This window comes from Phoca vitulina, unplaced genomic scaffold (assembly GCF_004348235.1).
Source record: "Phoca vitulina isolate PV1807 unplaced genomic scaffold, GSC_HSeal_1.0 scaffold19, whole genome shotgun sequence".
Taxonomy (NCBI): Eukaryota; Metazoa; Chordata; class Mammalia; order Carnivora; family Phocidae; genus Phoca; species Phoca vitulina.
In genome coordinates, this window is record NW_022589722.1 from 34,483,214 (window position 1) to 34,499,513 (window position 16,300).

The window sequence follows — 16,300 nt, forward strand, 5'->3', positions numbered from 1 at the left end:
TGGGGGCCCCCGAGCTCTTGCACAACAGGGACAATTGCAGCCCTGCCCACGGATCTCGGTGTCTGGAGAGGTGGGAGGCATGGGCGGGGAGGGACGATCGGAAACCAGAAGGGGTCCAAGCGGTCCAGAGGGCGCTGCGCCGGGCTGGAGACCCTCGGCCGGGCCAGACCCGAACCTCCCCCACCCGCCCCGGCGCCGCGGGCCTCGCCGGCCACCTGGAAGAGCCGAGGGCACACGGACTGCGGCCGAGGCCCGATCAACGCCCGCGGAGCGGCGGCTGCCCCGGGTCCCCGCGCCTACAGCGCGCAGACTGGGACGGAGCGGCGCCGACGGCGAAGCCCCCCGACCCGCGCGGGCGCACCGTGGGCCCTGTACCCCCACCGCGGTACCTGCACGTCCGCCGCCGAGGCTCGATGGCGCCCGGGCCGCGATCGGCGCTGCGCTCCGGCCCGCGCGGCTGCCATGGAGACGGGCCTTTGTGTGGCCGAGGAGGGGCCGGAGCGCGCGGGAGCAGCGGCCCCGCCCCCGACGGGGAGAGGGGGAGGGCGGGGTAGAGGAGCGAGAGGGAGGAGGCGGAGGAGGAGGAGGGAGGGGCGGGAAGGGAGGAGGGGAGAGGGGAGGAGGGGAGAGGGGAGGAGAGGGGGAGAAAAGGAGGGGGAGAGGGGAAGGAGGGAGGGGCGCTCCGTGCGCCCCGCGGCCACAGAGAGCCCGCCGCGTCGCGGGGTAGGTTCGGCCGGGTTCGAGCCCAGGTTCTCGGGCAGGGAGCGCGCGCCCCTGGGCCGGGCACCACCTGGGAGCGCCCCGAGCCACCCCTGCCCTAGCCACCTCGCGGTTCGGGCGCCATCGGGCACCAGGGCCACCACCAGATTGGGTTCAGGCCTGCCGCATCCCCTGCTGTCCCCGCGGGCCGGGGACTGCTGCGCCCTGACCAGTTCCCGGGAGCCTCAGCCCCCCAACCTCTTAGGGTTAGAGGTGCGCGCCTGCTGCCTCCCAGAGGGCCTTTGGGGACCCGCCCCCAGGACCAGCACCAGGGGTTTGTGTGCTTGGACTTGAGAAGAGGTGGGCACCCTCCCCGTGGGGCCAGCTGTCCTGTGAGCGCTTGCTGCCCCTCACCTGCAGTCTCCAGTCACAGGAGGGGTGGGGCGAGCAGCAGTTGGGGACCCGGGGAAGACAAGGGACTATTGCCCAAACCCTAACTGGCACTCCTACACCCTCTAATGCTGCCCTCCCCTCCTTGCAGACTGTTCACTTCCTCCTGTCCCCTCCACACCCTCCAGCTCCCTCCACCCTGAGACCTGCCCCGAGTGATCAAGAACTCCAACCAGGGGCGCCTGGGTGGCTCAGTCCGTTAAGCGGCTGCTTTCGGCTCAGGTCATGATCCTGGGGTCTTGGGATCGAGCCCCACATCCGGCTCCCTGCTCAGCGGAGAGCCTGTTTCTCCCTCTCCATCTGCCTGTCACTCTGCCTACTTGTGCTCTCTCTCTGTCAAATAAATAAATAAAATCTTTAAAAAAAAAAAAAAAAGAACTCCAACCAGATGAAGCCCTTAGGAGCATTAGGAGCATGTCCTTCAGTCCTCCCAACATCTCAGCTGCCGGCCACCCCCAACCAACCAAGCCAAACCTTCCCTCCTTCAGCCCTGAACCACATTCACACCAAGGCCCACCCAATCTCCACTGCAGAGGACCCCTAAAATTACTAGGGTCTGACAAGAACGCCAACTTTTTTTTTTAATCAAAAAGGAAGCTAAAAGACAGGCATTGTCACTGAAGGACATTTTAATACCAGAAATGTGGGAAGGCCACTATCCCAGACTAAAAGGGAATCTTTAAATAAAGCACAGGAAGCATGGGGGTGAGGACTGTCCTTCCTGTCCCTGGTGTGGCTGACAAGTCCCCCACGGCCACAAGCACACAGCCCCTCCAACCTCAAGAGGCCTCAGTGACCAAGCACACCACCCTCTTGGACCAGTTGGCTCCTGCCTCTGGGGGCCCTCCTGCCCTTGGGGCTCTGATTGGGGTGACAGGGGCAGGAGGGCCTCATCTGTCTGCCCCCTCCCCTTCACTGTCTGCTGCAGTCCTGCTGGGGGACAGAAACTCAGCCAAATCAGGGCTGGCCTGATCCTAGGAGGGAACAAGGGAGCTCGTGGGGGACAGAATGGAGCCGGCAGGACTTCATGCCCGGCTCCCACGGAGCCCCCACCCGAGGCTACCTCTGTGCAGAGAGGTCAGGCTGTGAGGAAGAGGGACCCTTCATGGCTCCAGGCACTCCAGGAGACGTGCTCCCTCACACCTCTCCACTTCAGCCTTGGGTTCTCCACCCCGGGCCGCGTTGCCCACCCTGCCCGGAGTCCCTCCCCGGAGCTCCTGCCCACAGTGGTCCTTAGGATGAACTGCTGTGAGGGACAGCCATGGGGCCCCAACCACAGCCCTCAAATCCCCAGGAGGGGGACTCGGGGGATTGGGGGAACCTGGTTGGGCCATCCTGGACTGATGGTGGCCAAGGTCCCTGGCAGCTTGGAGGAGGCCCCCTCACAGCCCCTTCCCTGCAGCAGACCTCCGAAAACCACGTGAAGTGGCTGCCCAGTGCTTGGACACTCAAGCACAAGCTAGAGTGATGTCTGGGGTCACCGCTGTGAGCAGGGTCCAGGTCAACTTCCCAACACACCTTGCAGCCACGGCGCTCGGGGGGCCTGGGACTGGCCCTGGCCCTAGACAGCACGCGCGAGCACCAGCCAGCCACAAGAAAGGTGCTGGCATCTTTGCAGACCCTCTTCAAGACCACACCCCGGGTGAGGAGGTCACCCCTCCACACCAGACAGCCAGGGCAGGCTGCCCAGAGTGGCATCTTGGGCCGACATGGGGCCTCCCACTCCCCAGCTCCGGCCTGTTTCATCTGCAAACCTGGGTCCACTGCCCCTGTCGGGCTCTATTCTGTTCTGTTCCATTAACAGCCATGCCCTCGGACCCTGCCCCACACGGGGCTCAGACAGGCTGTCCTAGGCCACTGTCAGGTGGACGAGTCGAAAGCAGCGTTTCTGAGAGCCACGCCATGCACCCCGTGGCCCTGCCAAGCTCAGCGCAGGGAGAGCCGCGGCCAGTGAGCACCCTCTGCAGCCACTCAGGAGCAGGGCTAGCACCTCCCCGGGCCTGTGCACAGGGAGACGGCCGAGCCCTGTTCAGGCCTCGTGGGGCAGAGCCCAGTCAGGCACCCACAGAGCCTCGCCGCTCAGATGAGGGGTCTGAGGTGAGGCTGGAGGTCGGGAGACTTACCTGCAGGCTCACAACGCTGGGTTCGCACTGCACGCCCACCCTCCCACTGGCTGACGATGCCGTCACCCTGTGCTAAGCCACTGGGTTCCGCCGGGCCCAGCACGGCACAGTGCCACACTGGGGGGTGAGCACCTCTGAGGGCCCTTCTGCTCCGTGCCGAGGACCCCGCTGCTCCAGGCTGTGGCAGCTGAGGAGGGCCGCAGCTGAGGGCCTCCAGCAAGTCTAGAGTCCCAAACCCCTCCGGCTGCACGTGGGGGTGGATGGACACATGGGAGGGAGGCAGCTCGAGTGCCTGTCAGACAAGCAGCAGCACTGGGCAGAGCACACGGGAGGGGCTGGCTGGGTGCTCCAAGAGTGGGACCCAGGACGATGCCCCAGACCCTCCTGGCAGCCTCCCAACAAAGTACAGGGCAGAGCTCCGCCCCGCAAACAGGCCTTTGCCCCACCCCAGCCAATGACCATAACAGCCAAGTATCCTGGTCCCCCCGCACCCCGCCAGACGGGTAGCTGGCCATGTGAGAAGAGGTGTCCGCCTAACAGCTGCCTCCTTCCGTCTTGGGCTGGGCGGCCTGGTGGGGCTAAAGGACACATCAAATACAAGGCCTGGGGCCCCAGGGCTTGGGCAGGTGGGCACCACAGGGGGCGGGTGGCCCTGTGCCCAGAGCAGGGAGGGCTCCAAGCCAGCCCCGCCTCCCAGCCTTGGGGCCCTGCAGCAGGCAGGTGGGACCCAGGGGGAGGTAAGGCTCTGGCCAGCACGTGATCCACCAACAGTCAGGGGCCAGGCTGTGGTTCCAAATGCCACCTTTACTGCTGAAACAACACGGGTGCCGATGGGGGGCCAAGGCCAGACAGCGGCTGCAGGGAGCTCGGGTCGGGAGCTCGTGCCTGGCTGGGGCCACCTCTCACCGAGGAGAAGGAAGCTTGGCCAGACCCAGGCCCCTGGACCTCGCCCCTTGGCCCTGTCCTAGGGAGGGCACAGGACAGCCTGCAGGTCCTTGGGCAAAGAGCCGACGACCGTCTCGATGTACAGCTGTGCCCGCTCTAGTGTCGCCTCCTTGACCGGGAGCTGGTGGCCCTGCGCCTGCACCTGCAGGGGCAGCGGTGGTCAGGGGCAGGTGGCCTCCACATCTGGCTGGTGGAGGCTGGACAGGGCCAGGAGGCATCTCACCAGCTTCTCCCGAAGTTTCAGGACCAGGTCCACGACCTCCACCTCAGACTTGTCCTTCATCCAAGTCTCGATGTTCTGCTGGGGACAAGATGGAGCCGTCCACCACCAAGGCCCGCACTCTGCCCCTGTGCCCCGCCCCCCAGCCCCTGCTCTGGGCATGCATGCCCCCACCTCCTCCCCCAGCCCCAGCTCCCCCTTACCGCCTCACAGATAGCCTCAAGGTGCAAGGCCTCCAGCTTCTGGGCCATCTCTTTGTGCCGCTGCCGGTACCAGCCGTCAAAGTGGGGGGACTTGAAAAACCGCCTGTGGGTAGCAAGATGCAGCAGCTGTGGGCTGACCCCATGACCCCGTGTGCAAGGGAAGTCTGCACCAACCACCGCAGGAGCCTCAGGACCCTACCTGCCATCCACCCACCTGTAGAGGCCCAGCCAGTCGCCCTTGAGGATGCAGGTGAGCTGGGGCCCGGCGTGCTCCAGGCTACGCAGGAAGTCGTCCTGGCGGAAAGGGCGGATCTGGGGAGGAGTCTGAGACAGGGGCCTGGTGAGCCCAGGTTGATGGGGGACACAGCCTCACAAGCCCTGCCCCTCAGCTGGCCAGGACCCTTCCTTGCCACACTCCTCAGCCACGTGAGGACCCACAGCCTCCACCCTTCCCGGGACAGAGCCCCTCATGTGTGGCCCCCATTTTTCTGTCCTATGAGGGATGTCTGGCATGTGTGGGGACAGCCTAGAGCCCTGGACTCCTGCACACCCCGTGACCTCCTCCCTCCCTCCCTCCCAGGCCCTCCCCAGACTGCCACCTGGACCCGCACCTTCCAGGGCGTGATGCTCTTCTGCAGGGGCATGAGGCTGGCCATGTAGTGCTCCTGTGGGGGAGGGGAGTGAGCCTGAGGCCGTGGCCCTCCGCCCGCACCCCCCCTGCCCTGGGCCTCACCAGGGGGATAATGAAGCTCTGCGTGAGCTCCAGGAGGTGCCGTCTCAGCACTGCTGTCTGTGTGTCCCAGGGCCTCTTCTTCTGCAGCCCCTAAGGGAAGGGCAGGCACGGGCTCAGCTCCAATGCAGCTCTTCCCACAGAGCAAGCACACCCCCCCCCCCCCCCCCCCCGCCCCCCCCCGCCCGTACCTTGAGCAGCCGCTTGAGCAGGGCCTTGTCCCGGTGGAGGTGGGCCGAGTACGCGGTGTAGAGGCCTGGCAGGAGGGCAGAGCTGGCCCTGTCCCAAAGGGCCTCCCCCCTATAGCCCCACCCCCTTTGGCTGGGACTGCACATCTATGCCCACCTCCAACCGGGTGAAGCAGAGAAGGTTCCCTGAGAACTCAGAGCCCACTGCCTGGGTTCTGGAGAAGGAGGGGTTCCGGCCCAAGGGGCACACACCTGGCTTGGTGTCAAGGGTCTTCAGTCTAGAGGGCTTTTTCAGCTTGACCTGCTTAGGAAGATCCCCTACAGAACACACCCAGTGCTGGGCCTCAGTGTCGCAGCCCCACCCGCCACAGGCTCAGAGCCCTCCAGGCCCCACCTCCCCAGGTCCCCTGGGCAGAGGACAGGCCAGCCTCACCTGACATCTTGGGCTCTCCAACACGGAGGATGTGGGGCCAATGCTGGAGTGTTTTGATAAAGAAAGGGTTTGTGACTCCCAGAACCACGTTTGGTCTAGAGAGAGGAGAGAAGAGAGAGAGAGAGAGAGAGAGAGAAGGGGCAGAGGCAGGCCCAGGGTGGTGGAGCCCAGGTGGAGGATGGGGCACAGACAGGGCACTTACGGGGCCTGCGTGCGCGTGGTGAACTCCTTGAACTCGCTGTCATGGATGGTGAAGTAGGGGCGGTAGTCACAGCAGAACTTGAGGGGCTGCAGACAGCTGCGGGGCGGGGGCGCAGCCCGAGCTATAAGCAGAGCCAGGGCCGCTCGGGTGCCCCCGACCCCCTCCCTCTGCCGCCCGGCCTACCTGATCAAGGCCAGCACCATCTCTGAGGACATGGCGGGCGAGGGCGCCAGGACCACCAGGGGCTCCCCGAGGAGCATAAGCTCCCACAGAGTCTGCACGTGGGTCAGCACAGGCTGGAAGCACCTAGTGCCAGCCTCCGGTCAGCAGGGGTGGGGGCTCCCAGCCCTGGCCCTCCCTCCCCCCGGCAGGTCCAGCTCTAGGTGAACACTGCCCTGGAGGAAAGCAGCGAGGACATCTGAAGATGCTGAGGGGGTGCCTAGGGCCGCCCCACACTCCGACGATGCACCTGGCCCTGCACCCCCACGTGTAGGCCGGCAGCACAGGGCAGCTCTGTCTCCGAAGCCTGGCTCCCTCACAGACTGGCCTGGAGAGGAGCAGCGAGTATCTCCCAGGGCAGCAGCTCCCTCCCTGCACCTGACTTCTGACACCTTCCTGCCCTGTGGGCAGAGGCAGCAGGGCCCTGGGCTTCTCTCCTGCACAACTCTCCCTCACGGAACTGGCCAAGGGTTCACTTCTGATAGCGGTTCCTCTGGCAGCCCCCACCCTGCACAGGTCCCCTGACCACCTACTCAGGCAACAGGCAGCAGCCTGCAGGCCTCACCTGAACAGGTCCAGTTCGTGGACGCTGGTGAGGACCACAGGGGCGGGCAGCAGGTTCTGAGAGGAGAGGTGGGTGGGGTCAGGCCGAGGGCAAGGCTGGCACCCTGCAAGCCCCAAGCAGCACCTCTCACCCCAGGAGACCCCTGGGGGCTACAGCCCCTGCCCTGCACAGCTCCCCACCCCCATCCCCACCCCCACAGCACTGGAGAGGGCGGGGGGCGCCCAGCCCCACAGCAAGATGCAGGCAGGCCCCTAGCAAGGGCAGGGAGGCCTGGGGAGGTGGGAGGTGCGGCACCACCAACCCAGGAGCAGGGCCCCCACCTCATGGCTACACTGCTTCGGAGGACTGTGCTCAGGCCTGTCCACCCTGGACGGGACGTGAACCTGGGGGACGAAAGGGAGTAGCTGCCAGATGGGCATGGGTGTCTCTGTGAACCTGGGGCCTCTCCTCCCCAGACGGCCAGCCCTCACCTGGAGGACGACTCCCATAACAGGCAGGTTCAGGGTCTGCCCGGGCACAGGGGCTGGCCACTGGTCAATCTCATTGCACACTGTGGACACAGGGGACCAGCATCAGGAGCCCGTCGAAGCCACTGGGGGCCACGGCCGGGACAGTGAAAGCACCTGACAGCCACTCACCCGCTTCCAGGCAGGGGGCCAACTTGTCGAAGTACTCGGGGGCAATCAGGCTCAGGAGCGCCTGGAACAGCCGGACAAAGGGCAGGCGGGACACCAGCACCAGGGACTGCAGGGCCCACAGGGCCGGTGAGATGGAATCCCAGCCACTCAGGAGTCTACAGGGACCCCTGAGGCCTGGCTCATCCAGAGTCTGCCCAGGGAAGCGCATCCCACAAACCCCACAGGAATGGGCCAACTTGGACTCCGGAGTTATTAGAAGAAAACCCAAAGCCTGCCTCAGACAAGGCAGGGAAACCTCAGATGACAGCTGGGCCCTGGGCCTTCAAAGGGAAATGCACATGGCCAAGATTTCTGGGATGATCTCCCCAGGAGTCAAGCAGCTTTTGCTTATGGTGTCTGAGTTCAAGATGGAAGTTGTCCTAATCTTGAACGTGTGACAAGGGCCCCTCCCCAGTCAGCAGCAAGGAGCAGGGATATCCTGAGCTCAGAGACAGAGGGCGAGGGTGCTGTGCCGGGCAAGGCAGCCCAGCAGGGCCCACTCCCCAAAGGGCCAGCAGGAGAGCTGGGTGCAGCGGCACCCGTCCCCCAACCCCTCACCTGCTGCCCAGGCAGGGCGGCCTACATGGCCCAGGGCAGTGAGTTCTGCCCAGTGCCGAGTGGCCAGGGGCTTCAGGACGAGTGGGCGTCTCTGGAGGCTCAGGACCCCTAGCCTGATGGCCACCAGCCCTGCCTCACAGCAGCACCACCCCAGAGCAGTCAGGTGGCTCACCTTCTGGAAGTAGCCCCTCTTCATGGAGCTGTCCTTCACCTGCCTGAAGTACACGTAACCAAAGTAGTGTGCTGGCTCCCTCTGGAAGGAACAGTGTCAGCCAGGCCGAGTCCACCGCCCAGGTTCCCTCCCGCCCACCCAGTCCCCCTGCCAAGGCTGCTACAGCTCTCTCCAGCCATGGGGGTCAGGCCTGGGGGTCCTTGGCTCAGAAGGTGGCCAACACCTCGACAGAGAACATCTCTGCAGGGACAGTGGTCAGTAGCTCAGGGGCCTGGGAGAGCTAGCCCACCCGCAATGCAGGCTGGGGTGCCAGTCCCACGGGGTGGCGGGGCTTGCTGCCCAACCCTGGCCTCTGGGGAGAGGCCGCCCACACTCACTTGCAACGACACGGGCGCCCCACTGTTGTAGTGCCGGTCCTCGGCATGCCATGGACTCTTCTGTCCGCCACACTGCCGAATGCGGAAGCTGAACTGAGTGTCTCCGAGGCAGCCTGGAAGGGGAGGCAGCCCCCACCAGCCCACGTCAGGGCTGGGACCTCTCCTGCCAGCATGCCGGGGAGGGGACCAGAGACCGGGCCGTAAACGCCCCAGAGTGAAAGCCCAGCCTTCAAGGAAGGCTGTGCCCTAATTCCTGTACCTGAGAGTTTCCAAAATAAACACAGCACACGTCGGTACAGTCAGCTAGCACAGGGGGGACACTGGGAGACCCCAGTGGGGCCCAGTCAACTGGTCTGGGACAGAAAAACAGGGCTGCCTGGACACCTAAGCCCCGGAGAAGAGCAAAGGCCAGGACCCAGTTCCTGGTGGCCCCTGTGGTGGGATGAAGGGGACCAGACCCCACTGATCACTCTGCCCAGAGACACTCTTTCCTTGAAAATCGGGGGCACCTGACCACAACTGCTGCAGTGTGGAGTTCTGGGTGTCTCCATGGAGCGGGGAGTGGGGCTGGCATGGACAGGCAGTGATGCTGGTGGTGGTCATGCCCAGGCCCAGGCCACAGGGGCTCCTGGACAGCCATATCTCCCACCTTCTTCCTGTTACCCACTCCCCACCCCCAGCCCCAGAGCCAACGTCCCAGTTGGGGTTGCCTACCTGAGTGGGAGTCAGGGAAGGACAGGTAGCAGATGCTGCTTTTCTGAAACACAGGAAACTGGGTGAGGGCCGGCTCAATTCAGGGCCACATCTGCTCCCAGGAGGGCCAGGACCCACCTCCTTGTCCGTGAGCCGGAAGTCACTGGGGTACACCAGCTGCAGGGACAAAGAGCACTTGGTACCATCAGCTGGGCAGCGGGTGCAATGCTGGTCTTGCCCCCGCCTCCTCCTCTGGGCCCTTTCAGCATGAGACCACTCTATCCTTCCCTTGTCTTGGCTACCACACCTGGGCCAGTTCCCCAACTCCTTCTCACACCCCTCAGGCGGACTGTGGTCGGGCCTCCCCGCCTCTCCTGTCCCCAACATTTGTCCCCCAGCTTCAGAAGGTGGTTTTGAGAGCCCTCCCGTGGCCTCCTATCTCGAGTGTGATCACAGGGCTCTGCCTGCTGGCCTCTGCCTCCCCTTCCCTCCACCTCTGGGACACCTCTACTCAGCCAGAGGGTCTTGGGCTGCACCATTCCCCCAGGCTTGCTCCCCGAGATGGGGCCTGGCTGGCTTCCTCACGTCCTGGTCTTGCCTCAGATGTCACTAAGACCGTGGCACCCCTGCCTGTTGATGGCACCTTGAGTGCTGTGTCCCCAACCTCCACCAGTCAGGGACCCGGGATCTTCTGGCCTGTACCCCCCCTGGAGCAAGAACCCTAGGAGAGCACCCTGGGTCCCAGCAGGGTCAGCAGCAGGCCCCCAGGGATCTAGGAGCAGGCCACACCCTAGAGGAGCAGCGGGCTGAGGCCTGGCTCTCAGGTTCAGCAGCTCTATGCACAGGCCCAAGGCCAGAACGGATTTCGTTGTAGGATACCAAAAAGGCAGGGGGCCCCATAGCCCTCACTCCCAGTGGGCCTCTGAGGTATCTTCTGGGGAGCTGGGTGCCTTGGGCTTTGCTGCTGCCCTGGCCTGTGCTCTCCGGAAGGGGCAGTGCTGGGAGTCCACAGGGGGTCAGGAGCCACGGGCTTGCATGCATGCAGCCCCTACTTGCCCTGTCCTCCAAAATTCAACACTAGGAGGAGCTGGGTTTCAGCTGAAACGAGGCTTCTCCTGGGGTGTTGCCTGAACCCCCAGATAGAGGGCAGTGCCATGCTGGAATGATGTGGCTTCTTGTCCTTTTTGCTCGGGCTTGCCACTATGCCCCTCTTCTGTCCCCTCTGCCGCATACCAGGACAGGGACTCCTGGCCGCGGCAGCGAGTACACCCTCACCAAATACAGTATCTGCGATGTGCCTGAAAACACATCTTGGAGGTAGAACAGAACAAGAAGGTCGTGTAGAAACATCAACGAGATGTCAGCTCAGGAGGCAACAAGAAGGAAGGGTCAAGAGAAGGGACAGGAGCTGAAAAGAATTTGTCTATGGGACCAGACCCACAGAGGCACCTTGGGACAGCCCCAAGAGGGACAGGGGCCACAGGACCACTCAGCCAAGCCCTCAGGTGTCTGTGTCAAAGAGCGCCAAGGAAAGGCGGGTGCCTGGCAGCTAGGGCAACGGGCCTCACACTGAGGGCAGGGGTCCGAATCTGGTCTGACAGCCACAGGAGTCTTGCAGCATCAAAGCAGGCCATGTTGGCCTCTGCATCCATGGCCAGGGAACCCATGTTTATGGCCTGGTGCAGCTTCTCCTGGGAGCAGAGACCAAAGGGAAGGCCAAGTTGAGCCATGCCTCAAGGAGGAAAGGAATGGAGCTGACCGTCAGAGAGGCAGAAAACAAGGAGTTGTGCTGCCCGAGGACCCCATCCTCCCAGGCCCACGAGGGCCTTGTTTCTGCTGAGCAAGCCAGCACCGGTGCTGCTCCTGGAGCTCAGCCATCCCTGAGGAAGACAGATGTGGCCACGTGTCCTTCGAGAAGGCACCTCTCTAGGACAGTGCTTCAGTGTCCTAGAGAGCCCTAGGACTCCGCGAGGTCAAAGCTGCCTCCTTCACGCTCATCCTGTTCCTTGTGTGCAGGGCTGTTCCCAGAGGCTGCACCACACGCTGTCACAGGACACACAGCAGAAGCTGATGTGGGGATCCAGCTCTCTTCTATCTGACCAGATGCTCAAAAGGTTTATAAAAGTAGGGGGCGCCTGGGTGGCTCAGGAGGCTAAGCATCCAACTCTTGGTTTCAGCTCAGGTCACGACCTCAGGGTCCTGAGTTCAAGGCCCGCAACGTCAGGCCCCATGCTCAGCAGGGATTCTAAGACCCTCTGTCTCTCCCTCTGCCCTTCCGCCCAGTCGCTCACGTGCACTCTCTCACTAAATAAAAATAAAATCTTCAAAAAAAAAAAAAAAAAAGGTTTGTGAAAGCGTCAAATGATACTAAATTCTGTTTTGGAAAATATGGTTGTTTTCGTGAAAATATTTATATTAACACATACAGCATTTGTTTTTTTACAATAGCTTAGTAAGTATTTTAAGTTTTCTCAGTTTTTTTTTTTTAAAGATTTTATTTATCTGACAGAGAGCGGGAGACAGCTAGAGAGCGAGCACAAGCAGGGGGAGTGGGAGAGGGAGAAGCAGGCTCCCAGCTGAGCAGGACCCTGGGATCATGACCTGAGCCGAAGGCAGATGCTTAACGACTGAGCCACCCAGGTGCCCCTAATTTTCTCAGTTTTTTTTTTTTTTTAAAGATTTTATTTATTTATTTGGACAGAGAAAGAGAGACACACCGAGAGAGGGAACACAAGCTGGGGGAGTGGGAGAGGGAGAAGCAGGCTTCCCGCAGAGCAGGGAGCCTGACACGGGGCTCGATCCCAGGACCCTGGGATCATGACCTGAGCCAAAGGCAGATGCTTAACGACTGAGCCACCCAGGCGCCCCTAATTTTCTCAGTTTTAACTTCTAACACAGTAAACATTGATAGGTATGACCCATACAAAAAGCTTTTTGGAGTCAATAATTTTTAAGACTGTAAAGGGTCCTGGGACTGTGCAGTGTAGGAGCTATGTCCTGGGAAGACATGAACACCCCAGTGCAGAGGGCCTCTTTGGGCCCTCCAGCCAGAGTTCACTCCACAGGCTTCCCAGATGTGCTGGGACGCAGAGAGCTGGGATGACGGAGCCAGACCCTCTCCTCAGCTGATCCACAGGGTCTTGTCCCCCCCATCCCCCAAGGCCTTGCCTGCCCTCCTCTGCCTCACCTGTAGGCTTCAGTGTACCTATCAGCTTGGATCCCCCCTCCACCCCATAGCCTGTGTGCGCTGAGGGTCCTGAACCACTGTGTCTCTAGCACAGAATGTGAACTCCTGGAGGGCAGGGCCTTGTCTTCTTGCCTAACTCTGCATTCCCCGTGTCCAGCACTGGTGCTGTAGGGCCTGGCTGCTCAGCACTTGGTTTATTGGATGAACGAATGGACAGCTCCTTCCTTTATTTTTGCTGGCTTTTCTGAGGGAGGGGTTACCTGAAGCAGGCTCTTCTCCCCTGCCCGGCTGCCCCCGTACCACCCTCCAAGACTGGCCATGCCCTACCTCTTCCTCTGAGCTGCATTTGTCCACAGAGCATCTGTGGGCCATGAGCTCCTGGAAGGCAGCCCAGCACCTCGTACAATGCTGGGGTGTTTGCGGTGCTCAGGCAGTCCAAGCTGTGAATAAGTGAGCATGGGGCAGGTGCTCCTCAAAACCCGGAAGGTTCAACTGAAATAACCCCCGATCAAGAGGCAAACCTGATGAGGACTGTCTGATAGATTCATGGCCCAATTCCCACATAGACTTGGTGATTTAGAGGGGCCCTGGGTCCCCAACACCCCCTGCCAGAGCTGTGTCACCTCACCAAAGGCTCCGAAGCCCAAGCACACAGAGCCTTTAATAGCATTCGCCTAGAATTAGCTTTCTAAATGGTTAAGTTCTAGAAAGATGTATGGGAGAATGCCTTAAGGAAGCAGGAGAATCTCTTAACTTCTCATGTGATTTTTTGAGGAGCAATTTGGGCAACGGCAAGAATGTGGGCCCTGTAACACGGGGCAGATCATCTCAGCTCTCTGCTCAGGCCTCTCGGACCAGTGGGGCTACCTGGTGGGGATGCACCCCTGGTGGGGATGGCTGTGCTGGAATGGGGTGTCCATAGAGAGCTGGGCACAGTGCTGGGATGCAAAAGTCCTCCATAAGGGTCGGCCCTTTTTGTTTAGAAGCCTCGGGTTTCCCACAGCCTCTCGGGGTTCAGCAAAGCCTGAGAACACACCCCTTCCCTCCACCACTGCACTGGCTTCCCGGAAATGGCGGTTCAGGCTCGTCGCAGCCATCTGCGGTCACGGGTGTCCTAGCTCTCGGGCTCTCAGAAAGCTCCTTCCGACAGTGTGGCGAAGCCTAGCTCTCCACAGCTCCCGGTGTTGCGCCCCGGCCTTCGGAGCGGAGGCAAGCCCATTCCGACAGGCCTGAGGGAGGCCTCCCTCCCTCCCTGGCCGCATGGAGGAAGGGAAGCGGCCCAGGATGGGAACTCCCCAGGCCCGGCGAGGGGGGCGCAGCTGGCCCCCAGAAGGAAGGCGGGCGTGGCTGGGAAGGGACAAGGAGGCTGGGTCTGATTCTAAATGAACGAGCAGGTGCGGGAGGATTTTAAGCAGGAGAGCCACAAAGGTTGGACTTAGAAGGACAGTCAGGAGGGGTGACAGCAACAGAGCTAACGCGTCTCGAATGCTGCTTGACCCCCGGGGTTCTGGCTGGAGCAGCCGAGCGGAGGAGGTCCCGCAGCTCGTGGGCGGAGGGGAAAGACGAGGCGGATTTTCCCGGGAAAAATCAAGAGCACCCCTTTGGTTATGCCAAGTGCAGGGCCCCCGTCTCCTGCATCCCGGGGGGAAGTCCGGCGCAGGGCTTCGGAGGAGGAAGAGGCCGCCCGGGGGGTCGGCCCGAGGGCTCCTCCCGCGCAGACCGCTCCCGGGCTGCCGGCGGCCTACAGAGCAGGGCCCGCCCCCGCCGCCGCCGCCGCCGCCGCCGCCCGGCCGCCCCGCTCACCTCCAGCGCCTGGCCCAGCTCCAGGTCGAAGGTGACCACGCACACGCACTCCAGCCAGGCCGAGAAGCGCGCCCAGGGCGCCGCCGCAGCCCGCGCTCCGGGGGACGCCGCGCCCAGGCGGCCGCGAGCCCGGCGAGGCCCGGCGCCGGACAGCGCGTCCATGGCTGCGGGGGCTGCGGGGACTGCGCCCGCCGCTCGTTGCCGGGGGAACGGTTCCGAGCCGTTGCCGGGGGAACAGCCCGGAGGCGGCGGCCTCCGCACCGGAAGGGACCTAGCCGCGGAGCAGTAGAGCGGCGCCGCGGGCCAGAGGGGCCCTGGCACGGCCTCCGCACCCCTGGCGGCCGGAGGAGCGCCGTGCGGCGGAGCGGCGCCCAGCCCACCAGCGAGAAGGGCCCGCTCGGGCCAGAGCGGCCAGAGCCAGGAGGAGGAACTTCCGGGAAGGCGGTGGCGGCGCCGTGGGAGACCCTGGGAAGTCGGGTCAGGCGGGGGTTGGGGCTTCCGGGGGCGCCGCTCGGACGAGCCGGGAAACCCGAGAAGGGTGTGGAGTGGAGGCTGGCGGGGGCGTGCGCGGCCGGCTTTCACAACCGAAGTGCGTGGTCGCTGCTGACACCCTGCCAGCCGCCTGACACGAATCCCAGCCTAGTTGGAACGTTGGTAGCGATTCCGGGTCTCCCGCTCTTGTTCTCCCTGGGGTCGCCTCGAGGTGTGGGGTCCGCACAGGGTGTCAGGTCCTGGGCTCGTATCCGAACACTGAGCGGGGCATCGTTGTCTCCAGGGCCGCGCCCGCCTCTGCCTCTCCTCTTGCGGCCGGCGCTCCCCCGCTCCCCAATATTTCTGTGACCCGGTTGGGCTGCCTTGCACGCTCAGGCCTGTGGATCGAAACCGAATAGAATGCCTGGAACAACTATCATTCGAGCCACCTGCGCCGCGATGGAGACGCGAGTTGCCGGCCAAGTCCCTGCCCCTCTCTGGCCTCCCGTCTCCCTCGAGCGCTCGCACTGGGCAGAGCCTTGCCTGCAGAAGTGGGTCCCCCGAAAAGTGGCTGCAGAGGCCCCAGCAGCCCCACACCGCCGAAGGGCAAGTTTGGAGCTAAGACAGTAACTTACCCGATCAGACGTGCCGTATGTATTTGAGTTTGTAGGAAAGCTCCCGCTCCAAAGTTAGGCTAAGCTAGCCCAGGCCGGAGTCAACAGCCTCCAAGTCCTCGTGGCTTTTCCACGAACGCATGGCCTGATGGGGAGTCAGGTGGCTCTCCTTCACTGTCTACACCTCCCGAATGCACGCCTCCCAGGTTAATGAGGTCTGCCAGTTGTTAATTGCCTTGGTCAGCAAGTGATGTCTGTATCACTCCTTGAAGTCCAAGGGCCAGAGCTAGTCACATGGACCCAACGTAATGCATGGAAAATGAAGGACCTGGACATTTGATGACACACAAAGTTATCTTTTACAACGATCACGTCATTGAACTTAAGATGCCATCATTTTATAAATCAAGATAGAGAAACTGCTACCATTTACACAGTGATCTGCAATCAAATGTTTTCAAGTATTCTATTATGAAATGTTCAAATATACAGAAAAGATAAATGAACTGTACCACAACGATCCATTTACCTACTACCTGGAATCTACATCAGTAATTAATATTTTGTTATATCTGTTTTATCCTTATCTCTACATCTGTCCTTTTCCTGTCTCCATCCATCAATCCATCTTATTTTTAGATTAATTTCAAAGACAGTTGTAGACATCAATGGTCTCCACCCCTAAATACTTCAGTATGTGTATTATTAATTAGTACTTTTTTAAAAAAAGATTTTATTTTTCTTTATTTAACAGAGACACAGTGACAGAGG

General features: G+C 62.0%; 2 protein-coding genes across 7 annotated transcripts in view; both read right to left on the reverse strand.

The window, feature by feature from the left end:
* PLXNB2 (plexin B2) overlaps positions 1-492 on the reverse strand; it is a 29,887-nt gene extending 29,395 nt beyond the window's left edge. For all 4 annotated transcript variants that reach the window (XM_032416570.1, XM_032416577.1, XM_032416569.1 and 1 more), the window contains exon 1: positions 390-492. The gene's annotated coding sequence lies outside the window, so the exon portion shown is untranslated. The remainder of the gene's footprint in view (positions 1-389) is intronic.
* A 3,564-nt stretch (positions 493-4,056) lies between these two features.
* On the reverse strand, positions 4,057-14,606 carry DENND6B (DENN domain containing 6B). Of its 3 annotated transcripts, XM_032416696.1 has the most exons (20): positions 14,445-14,606; positions 9,593-9,631; positions 9,476-9,518; positions 8,762-8,874; positions 8,385-8,465; positions 7,616-7,721; positions 7,448-7,527; positions 7,298-7,360; positions 6,978-7,033; positions 6,377-6,499; positions 6,194-6,289; positions 5,992-6,086; positions 5,811-5,876; positions 5,562-5,626; positions 5,374-5,463; positions 5,252-5,305; positions 4,855-4,964; positions 4,641-4,743; positions 4,441-4,515; positions 4,057-4,359 (listed from the first exon to the last, which is right to left on the reverse strand). In XM_032416696.1, exons 1-20 carry the CDS (start codon positions 14,604-14,606, stop codon positions 4,237-4,239), a joined length of 1,743 nt encoding a protein of 580 aa, XP_032272587.1. In that variant the 3' UTR covers positions 4,057-4,236. The 3 variants fall into 3 exon arrangements, with proteins under 3 accessions (XP_032272587.1, XP_032272588.1, XP_032272589.1); XM_032416697.1 differs by having other exon boundaries at positions 4,441-4,518; positions 4,855-4,977; positions 5,252-5,463; positions 9,476-9,631; positions 14,445-14,570; XM_032416698.1 differs by lacking the exon at positions 9,476-9,518 and having other exon boundaries at positions 4,441-4,518; positions 4,855-4,977; positions 5,252-5,463; positions 14,445-14,482.
* Between the last annotated feature and the right edge of the window lie 1,694 nt (positions 14,607-16,300).